Source organism: Mobula birostris, chromosome 5, assembly GCF_030028105.1.
Source record: "Mobula birostris isolate sMobBir1 chromosome 5, sMobBir1.hap1, whole genome shotgun sequence".
NCBI classification, from domain to species: domain Eukaryota; kingdom Metazoa; phylum Chordata; class Chondrichthyes; order Myliobatiformes; family Myliobatidae; genus Mobula; species Mobula birostris.
The window spans coordinates 180,119,013-180,133,983 of record NC_092374.1 but is presented as its reverse complement, the minus strand read 5'-3'; the positions used below and the strand labels follow the sequence as shown (position 1 = coordinate 180,133,983).

At 46.6% G+C, this 14,971-nt stretch overlaps 1 protein-coding gene across 1 annotated transcript in view; it reads right to left on the bottom strand.

The window, feature by feature from the left end:
- Positions 1-14,971, bottom strand: part of LOC140198092 (complement C4-A-like) — a 145,562-nt gene that overhangs the window by 16,951 nt on the left and 113,640 nt on the right. Inside the window, exons 33-36 of the mRNA XM_072258982.1 lie at positions 13,897-13,966; positions 7,198-7,300; positions 5,120-5,194; positions 2,778-2,880 (exon numbers count right to left, since the gene is read on the bottom strand). Coding sequence (XP_072115083.1) covers positions 2,778-2,880; positions 5,120-5,194; positions 7,198-7,300; positions 13,897-13,966 — 351 coding nt within the window. The remainder of the gene's footprint in view (positions 1-2,777; positions 2,881-5,119; positions 5,195-7,197; positions 7,301-13,896; positions 13,967-14,971) is intronic.

Below are 14,971 nucleotides of genomic sequence, written 5' to 3'. Positions count from 1 at the left end.
GATACAGTAGGTGCCCCTATAGACTCTCAGGTGAAGTGTTGACTTACCTGGAAGGACTGTTTGGGGCCCTGAATGGAGGTGATGGACGAGGTGAATGGGCAGGTGCTGCACTTGTTCTGCTTGCAGAGGTAACTGCCAGGAGGGAAATCAGTGAGGAGGGACGAATGGTCAAGAGAATCATAGAGAGACTGATCCCTGCAGAAAGCAGAGAGCGGGGGCAAGGTAAAGGTGTGTTTGATGGTAGGATCCATTAAAAGTAGCAGAAGTTGTGGTAATGATGTTCTGGATGTGGAGGCTCGGGGTGATAAGTAAAGGACAAGATGAATTATAACTCTGCTAAGGCAGCATGAGAATGGGGTAAGGGTGGATCTTTAAGAATGGAGGTGTGCGAGAGGGCTGCTGCATCTCCTCCCTTTCATGAATAGGAAAGGTTAGAGACATGGACCAAATACAGGTAAATGGGAACTTTGGTTGGTATGGATCAGTTGGAAACAGTGTATGGTGGTTCATCCCCATTCACTGGCAGATTGCAATATAGCAGTTAAACTGACAGTTTATCACCTTCCTCATTTTTCATTGGCTAAGTATTTGCACATTACCCACATGATATAATTGTTTTAATGATGTAGCCTATTAACTGATTTATTCATATCTATAAATGTGATGGCTTTTTCAGAGGTGCCATCTCTGCTTCTTCATTCTTTTGCCTTCACATTCTTTGTCATTCATTCACTCCTTAGCATAGTTTCTCAGCTCTTTATTTAGTTTGCTTACTATTTGCATGTTTGTTTGAACTCTAAGATAAACTAAAGCTACGTCTACACTACGCCAGATAATTTTGAAAACACCAGTTTCGAGTAAAAACGATAGGTGTCCACAGTAAGTGTTTTTCAAAATCTCTCTGTCCACATTAACATGGATATTTGGGCAAATCTCCTCCTACTGGGCATGCACAGGACACACAGAAAATAAGCGAACAGGAAACGGTATACTTGGTGTGCATTTGTCCAGTTACAGAGTAGAAAAACTTAAAAGGAATTGCTCTTGGCTCTCACACAGGAGGACTTAAAACTGAAAAAAACAAATACTGGAGCATATGGAGGCAACCGACAGGGAGTTCACGGACAGTATGACCCGGCTGACGACAAACATTGTAAAACTGACTAACTCTGTTGCATTAATAAAGCACCTTGTTAAATGTATAAATCATGTCTGCATGACTGTTATCTTGTATTTCCATACAATGTTACATTAGGCTGTGACACATCTATTGGCAGAGAAATACTTGCATAAATAGGTAAACCACCTTGGTTCTTGGTTCTTGATCCTCCAAAATATTCCGCATGGAATTTAAACTGGAGGTGGCAGAGGGTGTTTTCTGTCCTTACCTTCATACAAGCAAGTACAGAAAACAGGGCAAAGTGAGTACACTTATTTATTCAGTAAGCTATGGGTCAAAGCATTTGGTGAGTACATTTCTAACTCTTCTGGCTTCAGTCTCGTTGTCGTCTGTTCTGAAATTGTTAGGTTCTGTGAAGCACAGAATCAAATATCGCTGTGATGATTGTACGCTCTAGTATCAATTGCTTGGCGACAATAAAGTAATAATAATAATAAGAAGAAGGAAACTATGAAATGCTGTGCTGCCGCCATCTGTTGCGGCACATCATGACAGCGGTTTTAAAAAGCTCCGGTTGCCCCGTACACACTGCAACGGATATTAGGCGTTTTCAGATTTATTCACCCTGGAGACTGTTTCTGAAAATCTCCGTTTTCGGGGGATGAAAACGCAGTTTTAGTGTGGACAGAGGGTCAAAACAAAGAGAAAAAGCTTCGTTTTCAAAATTATCCGGCGTAGTGCGGACATAGCCTAGGTCTGCTCGTCATTCCTGACTCCCAGAGGAACCCTAAGCATCAGAAAATAAACAGAAAGACTGAAGAACCCATTTCCATGCTGTGTGACTCTGTGACAGCATATCAATCAGAAGGAGATCCCTCTTTCACACACCCACACCTTAGCTCATTGTACTTTGTGATGACTGGTGTAAAAGCAAGAAAGTCAACTTATGCACAGAAAGAAAGATACCACAAACAGGGCTTGATGGTGACATGTTTAAGGGGGTGATGACAGGGGAACTTTGGTTTGTGCTTGCTTGTCAGACCAGAGCCTCTCCTTAAAAGTTCAGCTGCAAGACAATATATCTCAAGACAATATATCTCAGTCTGTTGAAGCTGCACAACTCAAACAGAGCACCTCCCCGCCACCAAACCCATGACTCAGTGTTGCCCAACTATCCCCCTTCCCCCAAGGCAGGCCTGGCCATCGGTACCATTGGAAACCTGACTCTTATACTGTGGCAGCTGATGACACAGAGGTGGGCCTTCCTGAATCAAAGGCTACACATCATCTGTGGCCCAGTGTCCTTAGAGTCGCTATGTCACAGGCCCAGGGACCTGGGTTCAATCTTGTCCTCAGCACTGTCTGTGTGGAGTTTACACGTTCTCTTTGTGACCACATGGGTTTCCTTTAGGAGTTCTGGTGTCCTCCTGCATATCAACAATGTATGGGTTGGTGGGTTAATTGCCCCTTGTGTATGAGTAAGGGGCAAAATAATTCAGTTGATGGGCATGTTAGATAAGTTGCAGGGACACAGGGAGATAAGGTATGGGGGCAGGGGGGTTCCTCTGCTCAGATCCAGTATGCACTGAACTGTGTTGCAGGAAGTAAATCCCTACAAAGTGCACTGACCAGACTTCTTAAAAGAGCTCCAACTTACTTGGGTCGTAAAAGTCGTATAGCGTAGCGTGCGCAGGCTGCATCAAGCCCAGAGGTACGATCTGCTTGGCTGGAAAGATGATACACGTTTTGCGTTCTTGGATCTGGGGAACAGAAGCAGATTCACAGCAACAAAAGTGTGGCAACGAGACAGGCGAAAGCACGACTCAGCCAATCACAGTTGGATTTCCCATGGAGAGAGTGCACCTGTAAATTCAATCCCAGACTCCCGCATCGGTCTATTACTGTCATGTACAGTGAAACATTTGTCTGGCATACTGCGGCATAGAGTACAAAGGTAGGGAATACTGTCAGCGGGGCAGGTCAGCAGTTAGTTTGTCATGGTCACGTAGCGAGGTACATTGCAAACCTGACTTGTACACTGCGACATAGCGAAGATTCGCTCAGTGAGGAAGGTGGAAGGTCGGTTTATTATTGTCACATGTACTGATATACAGACCATTACATCCACATTGAGGAAGCACAAGGGAAATCAGTAACAGAATATAGAGTAAAATACTACAGTTACACAGAAAGTGCTGTGCAGGCAGACAATATGTTGCAAGAGCCATAGAGGGGTTGGTTGCGAGGTGAAGGGTCCATCTTATTGTACTAGGGAACGGTTCAATAGTCTATTAACAGCAGAGTCGAAGCTGTCCTTGAGCCTGGTGGGACATGCTTTTAGACTTTTGCAGCTTCTACCTGATGGGAGTGGGGAGAAATGAGAACTTCCACACTGGGTGGGGTCTCTGATGGCATAAGCTGGCAGTTTTACCGAGGCAATGGGAAGTGAGAGGCAACTGGACTGCAGTTGGTTTGTGATCACTGGCATGAGACAGTGGACAAGTGGAGAGAATTCCTTAGTGGACAGGCTATGTAGAGGGACGGTAGGGGGTGGAGAGGTGGACTCCATCAGCTCTGCACAAAAACATAAGCGGAGTCTTGGTACTGAATAAAGAGAACCAGTTTCTGTTGGTAGGTGGAGACACAGATTGGAAGCAATTGATAAACGCTCTAGATGGGGGAAGAGATGAGAGCAGTTTTATTGCAGCAAGTGAGTTCAGAGTTCAAGGCCTGGGGCAATACCAAAGGTCAAAGCTCGAAGGTGAATTGGAAGGCTGACGTTGAGGCCCAATGCCTAAAGCCCTGGGTTTGCATCGACTGGGGAAGTCAGAGACCAGAGGGCTGTGAATCTGTGAGTCCAATACAGGCTGGATGCCTGTCCTGGGGATAGAGGACTGTGTGAGCGGGTGGATGGGAAGAAGAAAATCAGCTTGTTCTGCTGTCGTTGTTTCGTTGCTGTGTTTCTGCTGGGCATCGTGAACATGCTATGCTGGTGTCAGAGTGTGCAGTGACGCCTGCGGGCTGCCCCCAGCACATCCTGAGGTAGTGTTGGTTGTGAGCTCAAACAACGCCATTTCACAGAGAGTTTTGATGTACTTGTGTTAAATAAAAACTGTAAATGAATTTGAATCTGTTAACTGTGACTAAGTTTTGGAATTGTATGTACAGCAATATTGGCCCTGTACATAGGTGGTTCAAGGTTCATGAGAGCTTGAGTAAGGTTTACAGAAGAAAGCATTAGACAGAACACATCATGACCTGGAGACAGTGGCAACTAGGAGGAGACTGCAGAGCAACAGAGGAAGGATAAGTAGCTGGGTTGTCAGGTTTACTAGTAGAGACTGGATGGGCCGAACCTCCAATCATGTAACAATTCTACTAACCATTCTATGAACTGGTTGGGTGGGGGAATCAGGATAACAAGACCAAAATAATATGAACGAATCAGAGCAATTTAGGGAAACACTAGAAAAGTTAGCAGTTCCAGCAGGGGAGTTGTGCGCAATGAATTACCAGAAGGAAAAAATTTGGATTCACATATCTGATTGCAGGAAATATTGTCCTCTTCTGAATTACTGGAACATAATACGATGATTCCAAAGTCAGTCCTTATACTCCCTGTCAATACATCTGCCTCAGCCTCCTGCGCTCCTCCCGTGATTCCATTCTGCACGTTCTTCCCTATCGGTTCCCATCTTCATCAGCCCTGTGTCTCCTCCACCTCTCACCTCCCAGCCCCTGTCACTATTCCTGCTCTCCTCTCCTCCACCTGCCTTTCATCCCCATCCACCTGGATCCACCTATCACCTGCAGCTCATGTTCAACTCCTTCCCCTCACCACCTTATCTCCATCTACTCTGTCAGTCCCATTGCATCTCCTGACCTGCTCAGTTCCAACGTTTTGTGTCTCACTCCAGATTCCAGCATCTGCTGTCGCCCATGTTTCTACTTATTGCAAAAGGAATACCAATAGATTTAATATAAAACTAAAATAAATACCGATTCCAAATACAGCAACAGTCTTCCTTTCATGTACTCGTAGTTGCTAATGTACTGCTCCACTCCATTTTTCAGCTGAAAAGATAATCAAAGAATTTTCTTCAGGGAAATTACTTCAAATATTGTGAGGATGATCCCCCATGTCCTTCCATCCCATCTCATTCTGAATATTATCTTCTCCCGAACATCCATTCCCCCTTCCCTCCTATGCACCGTGCACAAGGGGCAAGGGCTTAAGAACATGATATCTAGAATGCAGAATGCCTTCTGTCAGAATCAGCTTGCATGGACCACATATCAGTCCAAACCCTGACTAGGGAACGCAAGATTATAACTGTCAATATTTACTTATTGACATACGGAGAAGGCCCTTCTGGCCCTTTGAACTGCGCCACCCAGCATTCCCCCGATTTAATCCCAGCCTAATCATGGGACAATTTACAATGACCAACCTACCAACTGGTACGTCTTTGGACTGTGGCAGGAAACCGGAGCACCCAGAGGAAACCCACGCAGGCACAGAGAGAACGTACAAACTCCTTACAGGCAGCGGCGGGAATTGAACGCGGGTTGCTGGTAATGTACGTTACCGAATGGAATAATAATTTCATTCAACAGGGTAACAAACCCTTCAGCCCACTGAGTCTATGACGACCACCAGCCACCCATTTACACCAACCCCACTTGCTCTCTCCATATCCCCATCAATTCCAGATTCCGCACTTCACCCACGCGCTCAAGGAAACTTACAGCCGCCTGAACTTCCAGAAGATGGGAGGAAAGCGGAGCGTTCAGGAGAAACCCATGCAGTCGGTCACAGGGGGAATGTGCGGACTCCACATAGAGAGTGACAGAATGGGATTGAAACCAGCTCTCCGGAATGTGAAGCAGCTCCTCTACCCACCACCATCAGAGACCATGAAACCACTGGACGGTCATCACTAGCCAACTAGTGACGTACAGAGGAGAAGATCTGTCCCCTCCTTACCCAAGCCAATTGCAACTTGGTTAACTCTTAACTGCTCTCTGGAAAGGCTCAGGAAGCTTGTGATTGTCAGGATCAGAATCAGATTGATCATCATTGGCATCTGTCACAACATTTGCTGTTCCGTGGCACCACACAGTGCAAGACAGAACAATTATTCGAAGTTACGAAAAATACGTAAATGGTGCAATAGTCACATAGTGCTCATGGTTTCATGGACCATTCAGAATTCTGATGCTGGAGAGGAAATGGAGTTGTCACATGTATCGTGGTACAGTGAAAAGCTTGTCTTGCATACTGTTCATACAGATCAGATCATTACACACTACATTGAGGTAGTACAAGGTAAAATATTAACAATGCAGAATAAAGTGTAACAGCTACAGAGGAAGTGCATTGCAGGCAAACAATAAGATGCAAGGTCATAGCGAGGTAGATGGTGAGGTCAATAGTCCATCTTACCATACTATGGGGCATTCAGTGGTCTTAGAACAGTAGGATAGAAGCTGTCCTTCAGCCTGGTAGTATGTGCTATCAAGGCATTTGTATCTTCCAATCAAATGGGAGGGGGGAGAAAAATGACCTGTTTGGAGGGGGGGGGTGGTGGGAGGGAGGAAAAGAATGACTTGTGGGGGGGGGGGTGAGTTCACTGATTTATCAAAGTAGTATGAATGATGGACAGAGTCCATGGAGGGGTGACTGGTTTCTGCAATGTGTTGAGCTGTATCCAGAACTCTCTGCAGTTCCCTATGGAGACAGGCAGAGCAGTTGCCGTACCAGATCCTATGATGCATCCACATCGGATTTCCAGGGTGCATTATTAAAAGTTTGTAAGGGGCAACTAGGGATGGGTAATAAATGCATGCACAACTAGAGATGGGTAATAAATCCAGGCGCAACTAGGGATGGGTAATAAATCTATCTGGTGATCATTTAATAAAGAAAAAGGTGTTTAATTTCATATAATGGGGCAGAAGGGTACAGGGAGAATGTGGGTGGAGAGAGCGACAATGTGCTTCACCTCTCAGGCAAGCTTTGCTTCCCAACACTGATCTCCCCAGACATCAAGCCATCTCCAACCGAGAGTTCCCACCTGATTGAGGTAGTCCATGTCCGGTTCCAGACCACTCAGGAGGGTGATGTCCACCACGGCCATGCCAGTCGCCGACAAGTCATTACGACTCTGACTGCTCCACCTTCATGAGGGGACATTTGGAAAGAATTAGAAGGGGAAGCAGTCCATTCTGGTAGCAATTGGACACGTTCACATCTTACTGTCAGAGGCCTCAGCTGTGGTTAGGATGAAATTTTCTATCTGCATTTGAGTCGACATCAGAGAAACAGTATGGTAAAGGCCATTCAGCCCACCGAGCCTATCCCAGCCACCTATTTACACTGATCCCATTTTATTCTCCCCACATTCCCATTGACTCCACCAAATATTCCCATCCATCTACATAATAGGGAAATGGCCAATTAACCTGCCAACTTGCACATCTTTTGGGGAGTTGGAAGGAAACTGGAGCTCCTGGGGAAAGCACACGTAGTAACAGGGAGAATGTGGCAACTCCACACATAGATGTGCCAGGGTTCGGGTTTGAACCCGAATCCCCGGAGCTGAAAGGTAGCAGACCTACCTGCTGCACAGCAGGCTACGTGTGAAACCATATTTCCATAGTTCAACCTGCCTTTGGCGCCGATGTTCCAGACACAGCCTTGGTTATACAGATTTACATGCAATGTACCAGTCGGAAATTCATCAGATACAAGCCATCTGCATTGGAATGAACTCCCCACCCAGAATAGCCTCATCTGGGATTGGTTCCACTGAGCACTCTCCCTCTGGAGCGAGATCCTTTTGGTTTCAATTCCCGCACAATTCACACAGATAGGAAAGGTTCAGAGGGGCACTGGCCCTCAGTGACATTAAAGCGAGGCTCTGTGCATTGTCTCTCAGATCTCACAGCACCATTTCCATGCATGTCTTGGATTTTTACCCATCATAAGGTAAAAAGGCTGTAGAAAAGATTGACAGTGATATTTCCGGGACTGCAGGACTTGAGTTACAAGGAGACATTAGGACTGTTTCTCTGGAACAAAGGATGTTGAGAGGTGACCTTAGAGGGTTATAAAGTAATTAGGGGCATAGATATGGTGATGCTCAGGGTAGGGGTGTTTAAAACTACAAGGCATAGGTGCAAAGTGAAAGGGGAAAGATTCAAAAGGAATCTGAGAAGCAACTGACGGGAGGAGAAGGGAAGCAGCGTGCCGCGCGTGCGCAGCCCTCCGGTGAAAAATGATATCGTATCTGTTAAATAGGGGTCATGGACAATTCTGATTTGATGACAATGGATGTGAAAGCACAGAGGAACATCTGGAAAAATTTCTGAAACGCTCATTCGCTGCTGTTACTGCGCGGTCGGGAATCTTTCGGAGGGTAGGCCTCAAAATCCCCGGCTTTGCCTGCTGTTGGCGACCAAGAAGGAGGTTGAATCGTTCGGATAGTGATGGCGCTCAGTACTTGGTGTCGGAGAACTGATCAGAGCTCGAAGTTTTTGGATGGCTCAGAGTCGGATCGTGGTCGGGTATGGCAGGGAGAGTTTTCTTCCTTCTCCCGTCTGCGTGAGATGTGGGACATTTGAGAGACTTTGAACTTTACTGTGCTCATGGACTTCTTCATCAAGTTATGGTATTGTTGCACTGTTGTAACTATATGTTATAATTATGTGGTTTTGTTAGTTTTTTTCAGTCTTAGTCTGGCCTGTGTTCTGTGATATCACACCGGAGGAAATATTTTATCATTTCTGAATGCATGCATTACTAAATGACAATAAAAGAGGACTGCGTGTCTTCATAATCTAAAAAAAACTTTCCCCACACAGAGGGTGGTGGGTATATGGAATGAGCTGCCAGAGGATATGTTAGGGATGGGTACAATTGCAACATTTAAAAGGCACATAGATCAGAAAGGCTTAGAGGGATACAGGCCAAATACAAACAAGAGTGACCAGCCCAAGTCAGCTTAGATGAGTTGGGCCAACAGACCAGTTTCAATTCTGTATAACTCTGTATAACTGATTTCCTGGGAATCTCTGGGTTATGAGCGTGGCCCAAGTGGGATGGGATTGACCTGCGCTGGGGACACACAGTCCCTCACAGACTACACACCCTCCCGTCCCAGCAGTGGAAACTGGAGGTCCCACTTTCGGCCTCAGCAGAACTCACAATACTGGGCTGGGAGCAAATCTCCCTCATCAGCCAAGGAGGGCGAGGGCCCGGAGGGGTGAGGGTGAAGAAGGGGGAAGGGGAGGGGGGGATATGGACAGGGACTTGCAGGGGGAGAGGGCAGTGAAAGGCTTTTCTTACGTACAGTAATGATCAGATTGTTACACAGTGCATTGGGATAGAACAAGGTAAAGCAATAACAATGCAGAATAAAGTGTAACAGCTACAGAGACGGAGCAGTGCAGGTAGACAATAAGGTGCAAGATCATAATGAAGTAGATTGTGAGGTCAAGATCCATTTTATCATACTAGGGATATACTTATCATACTGGAAGTACTTAATAGTCTTGTAACAGCGGGGTACAAGCAGTTCTGACTGGTAGTACGTGCTTTCAGGATTTTGTATCTTCTGTCCAAGAGAAGGGGTATTTTTGGGGTGGGTGGGGTCTTTGATTGCACTCATCTCTAAAAAAGAACTCAGGATTTGTTTCAAACATTGAACCAATTTTTAATTTAAAAAAAAGTGAAACTGCTGGAAATCTTCAGAAAAAGAAAGATGAAATGCTGGGAACACTCAACAAGTCATGCAGTGTCTGTGAGGATAGAAACTGATCTCATGCTTCAGGTCAAAGTTTTTAGTTGCCCCATTGCAGGAAGGATGTAGAGCAGGGGTTACAAAACTATTTTACGCCACGGGCCCCTACCATTAACTGTGGACCCCAGGCTGGGAACCCCTGATGTGGAGAGGGTGCAGAATTGGTTCACCAGGATGCTAACAACAGGAATTCTGCAGATGCTGGAAATTCAAGCAACATACGTCAAAGTTGCTGGTGAACGCAGCAGGCCAAGCAGCATCTGTAGGAAGAGGTGCAGTCAACGTTTCAGGCCGAGACCCTTCGTCAGGACTAACTGAAGGAAGAGTGAGTAAGGGATTTGAAAGTGGGAGGGGGAGGGGGAGATCCAAAATGATAGGAGAAGACAGGAGGGGGAGGGATAGAGCCAAGAGTTGGGCAGGTGATAGGCAAAAGGGGATCCTAACCTTATTATTAAACCCGCCGATAAAGGGGGTGCTGTTGTAGTCTGGCGTATTGACCTCTACCTTGCCGAGGCACAGCGACAGCTCGCGGATACCTCCTCTTATTTACCCCTTGATCGTGACCCCACTAAGGAGCACCAGGCCATTGTCTCCCACACCATCACCGACTTTATCCGCTCAGGGGATCTTCCATCCACTGCTACCAACCTTATAGTTCCCTCACCTTGCACTTCCCGTTTCTACCTCCTACCCAAGATCCACAAACCTGCCTGTCCTGGCCGACCTATTGTCTCAGCTTGGTCCTGCCCCACCGAACTCGTTTCTGCATACCTCGACACTGTTTTATCACCCCTTGTTCAATCCCTTCCGACCTATGTTCATGACACTTCTCACGCTCTTAAACTTTTCGATGATTTTAAGTTCCCTGGCCCCCACCGCTTTATTTTCACCATGGATGTCCAGTCCTTATATACTTCCATCCCCCATCAGGAAGGTCTCAAAGCTCTACGTTTCTTTTTGGATTCCAGACCTAATCAGTTCCCCTCTACCACCACTCTGCTCCGTCTAGCGGAATTAGTCCTTACTCTTAATAATTTCTCCTTTGGCTCCTCCCACTTCCTCCAAACTAAAGGTGTAGCTATGGGCACCCGTATGGGTCCTAGCTATGCCTGCCTTTTTGTTGGGTTTGTGGAACAATCTATGTTCCTTGCCTATTCTGGTATCTGTCCCCCACTTTTCCTTCGCTACATCGACGACTGCATTGGCGCTGCTTCCTGCACGCATGCAGAACTCGTTGACTTTATTAACTTTGCCTCCAACTTTCACCCTGCCCTCAAGTTTACCTGGTCCATTTCCGACACCTCCCTCCCCTTTCCAGATCTTTCTGTCTCTGTCTCTGGAGACAGCTTATCCACTGATGTCTACTATAAGCCTACGGACTCTCACAGCTATCTGGACTATTCCTCTTCTCACCCTGTCTCTTGCAAAAACGCCACCTCCTTCTCGCAATTCCTCCGTCTCCGCCGCATCTGCTCTCAGGATGAGGCTTTTCATTCTAGGACGAGGGAGATGTCTTCCTTTTTTAAAGAAAGGGGCTTCCCTTCCTCCACTATCAACTCTGCTCTTAAACGCATCTCCCCCATTTCACGTACATCTGCTCTCACTCCATCCTCCCGCCACCCCACTAGGAATAGGGTTCCCCTGGTCCTCACCTACCACCCCACCAGCCTCCGGGTCCAACATATTATTCTCCGTAACTTCCGCCACCTCCAACGGGATCCCACCAATAAGCACATCTTTCCCTCCCCCCATCTCTCTGCATTCCGCAGGGATCGCTCCCTACACGACTCCCTTGTCCATTCGTCCCCCCCATCCCTCCCCACTGATCTCCCTCCTGGCACTTATCCGTGTAAGCGGAACAAGTGCTACACATGCCCTTACACTTCCTCCCTTACCACCATTCAAGGCCCCAAACAGTCCTTCCAGGTGAGGCAACACTTCACCTGTGAGTCGACTGGGGTGATATACTGAGTCCGGTGCTCCCGATGTGGCCTTTTATATATTGGCGAGACCCGACGCAGACTGGGAGACCGCTTTGCTGAACATCTACGCTCTGTCCACCAGACAAAGCAGGATCTCCCAGTGGCCACACATTTTAATTCCACATCCCATTCCCATTCTGACATGTCTATCCACGGCCTCCTCTACTGTAAAGATGAAGCCACACTCAGGTTGGAGGAACAACACCTTATATTCCGTCTGGGTAGCCTCCAACCTGATGGCATGAACATCGACTTCTCTAACTTCCGTTAAGGCCCCACCTCCCCCTCGTACCCCTTCTGTTACTCATTTTTATGCACACATTCTTTCTCTCACTCTCCTTTTTCTCCCTCTGTCCCTCTGAATATACCTCTTGCCCATCCTCTGGGTCCCCCCCCCCCCTGTCTTTCTTCCCGGACCTCCTGTCCCATGATCCTCTCGTATCCCTTTTGCCTAGGCTCTTGGCTCCATCCCTCCCCCTCCTGTCTTCTCCTATCATTTTGGATCTTCCCCTCCCCCTCCAACTTTCAAATCCCTTACTCACTCTTCCTTCAGTTAGTCCTGACGAAGGGTCTCGGCCTGAAATGTCGACTGCACCTCTTCCTACAGATGCTGCTTGGCCTGCTGCGTTCACCAGCAACTTTGATGTATGTCACCAGGATGCTGCCCTGATTAGAGTGTACGAGCTACGGGGGGGTGGTTGGGCAAACTTGGGTTGCTCTCCATGGAGTGCCGAAGGCAAAAGGGAGATCTAATAGAAGATTTATTTAAAATTATGAGAAGAATAGGTAGGATTGAGAGTCAGAAACTTTTCCCCAGGGTAGAAATGCCAAACCCGAGAGACCTTGCTCTTAAGGTTAAAAGGGGAAGTTTAAAGGTGATTTGAGGGGCCAGTCTTTTATGTAGAGAATGGTAGTTGCCTGAAATGGGTCAGCAGAGGTGGTAGTGGAAACAGGCTTCCTTTCTTTCTCCCTAGGCCTCCCATCCCATGATCCTCTCCCTTCTCCAGCCTCATATCCCTTTTGCCGATCAACTTTCCAGCTCTTAGCTCCATCCCCTCCCCTTCCTGTCTTCTCCTATCATTTCGGATCTCCCTCTCCCACTTTCAAATCTCTTACTATCTCTTCTTTCAGTTAGTCCTGACGAAGAGTCTCGGCCTGAAACGTTGACTGTACCTCTTCCTATAGAAATTTCCAGCATCTGCAGATTTCCTTGTGCTTGCGAGTGGAAACAGGCAACTTAGTGGAGTTGAGATAAACACACAAATGGAATACAAGAATACATAGTATAAATTGGCATCAAGATCAGCACAATATCATGGGCCGGATGGCCTGTCAGTGTTGGAAGTACCCAGCAAGTCAGGCAGTATTTGTAGAGGAAGAAACTGCTAATGTTGCAGGTCCAAGACCTTCACCAGAACTAAGAACAAGAGAAAGCCTGTTAGTCCAGAGAGTGAAGGAGGTGGGGGTGGCCGGTGGCTGAATCTTGTGAGCATTAAGAAACAGATAAGCTCCTCCGACTTTGTAATGTGTTGATGATATTTAACATCCAGAGAACGTTGCTCTGTTGGTGCTGCAGGCTCACGTCCAGAAGGGCAGAATGTACGCATGAAAAGAAAACAGAAGGTGCACACTGGAATAAAGTAGGACGCATCGAAAGCTGGAGAAGCCCTGGAGGCTGCACTATGCCCATTCGGAAGATAAGGACATTCCCCTGCCATGCAAACATCTATCTAACTGTGTCAGAAATATTTTTGCATATCAGGGGAATTAAGCGTTATAGGGAGAAGGGGATAGGTAGAGATGTATCCATGGCCAGATCAGCCATGATCTTACTGAATGGCGAAACAGGTTTGACGGGCCGAATGGCCTACTCCTACTCCCATTCCTTACATTTGTAAGTGTTGTTCTTTGAGCTTGAGGAGACAACTATATAATAGGTAAATCCTTTAACCACGCTTATGATATGAACCAAACCCATCTATAATCTCACCTTGTGCAGACTTCATAGAAAACAGTCTGGGTACCAGAGGCTGCTCTTCTCTTTCGAATGTTATATTTATCTGGAAGAGATGCAGTTTTGTTAGTTCATTCTCCCCACTGAGCATTCACCCCACTCCGTGGCGCTAAAGGATGTGGTGTTTCCATAGCACCAGGTGACTCAACTGTCGAGATCACAGGATGAGAGGCTGGGGTGGAAGCACCTCACTCCCAGTGTCTCTGTAGTGATTCGCAGGATGGGAAGTGCATCCAGCGGTGAAGACTGTACCCAGCGATTTCCCAAAAACTTCAGCTAGGTACAATTTTCTGAGAACTGTAAACCATGGCTGAGGCCACTCCACCCATTAGTGCTTGTACTAGCACATTGAATGGGCCCCCCTCATGCCCTGTAGCCCCTGAGAAAAACATCTTTCCTTTCATTGTTTGTAATGGAGATGTTTCAGAAATTGTATTTCAGATCACAAGTGACTGGAATAATACTTATATATATATACTTAGATAAAAGTGGGGTAATTTGGTCCACAGAATCAATAGTAGCTCCTGCCAGTCCCATTTGAACTCTTTTTAACCACTTCCCCTTTGCCTAAAATGCATTCTCTCTCCCCTTTAATTCCTTTTACCACACCTGCACCAGGTTGCCCCATTACAGGAAGCCATATGCTGAAGCGATTTGTCACAACTCTGCCCGGATCAGAGGGCATGTACTACAGGGAAAGTTTGGGCCAACTTGGGTTGTTTTCTCTAGAGCATCCAAAGCTGAGAGGTGACCTGATGGAAGGTCATAAAATTATGAGAGGCTTGGATAGTGCAGACAGTCAGAATCTTATTTTCCTCAGGGTTGAAACGTCTAATACTTGAGGGCCTGCATTTAAGGTGGGAGATGGAAGTTGAAAGGAGATGTGCAGGGCAACTTTTGTTATTTTATGCAGAGTGGTTGGTGCCTGGAATCTGCTGCCAGCGAGTGTTTAAAGCTGACATGACAGCAACATTTAAAGGGATTTAGACAGGAACGTGAACACACAGGGAAAGGAGGGATATAGATCATTGCAGGCAGATTGGCATCATGG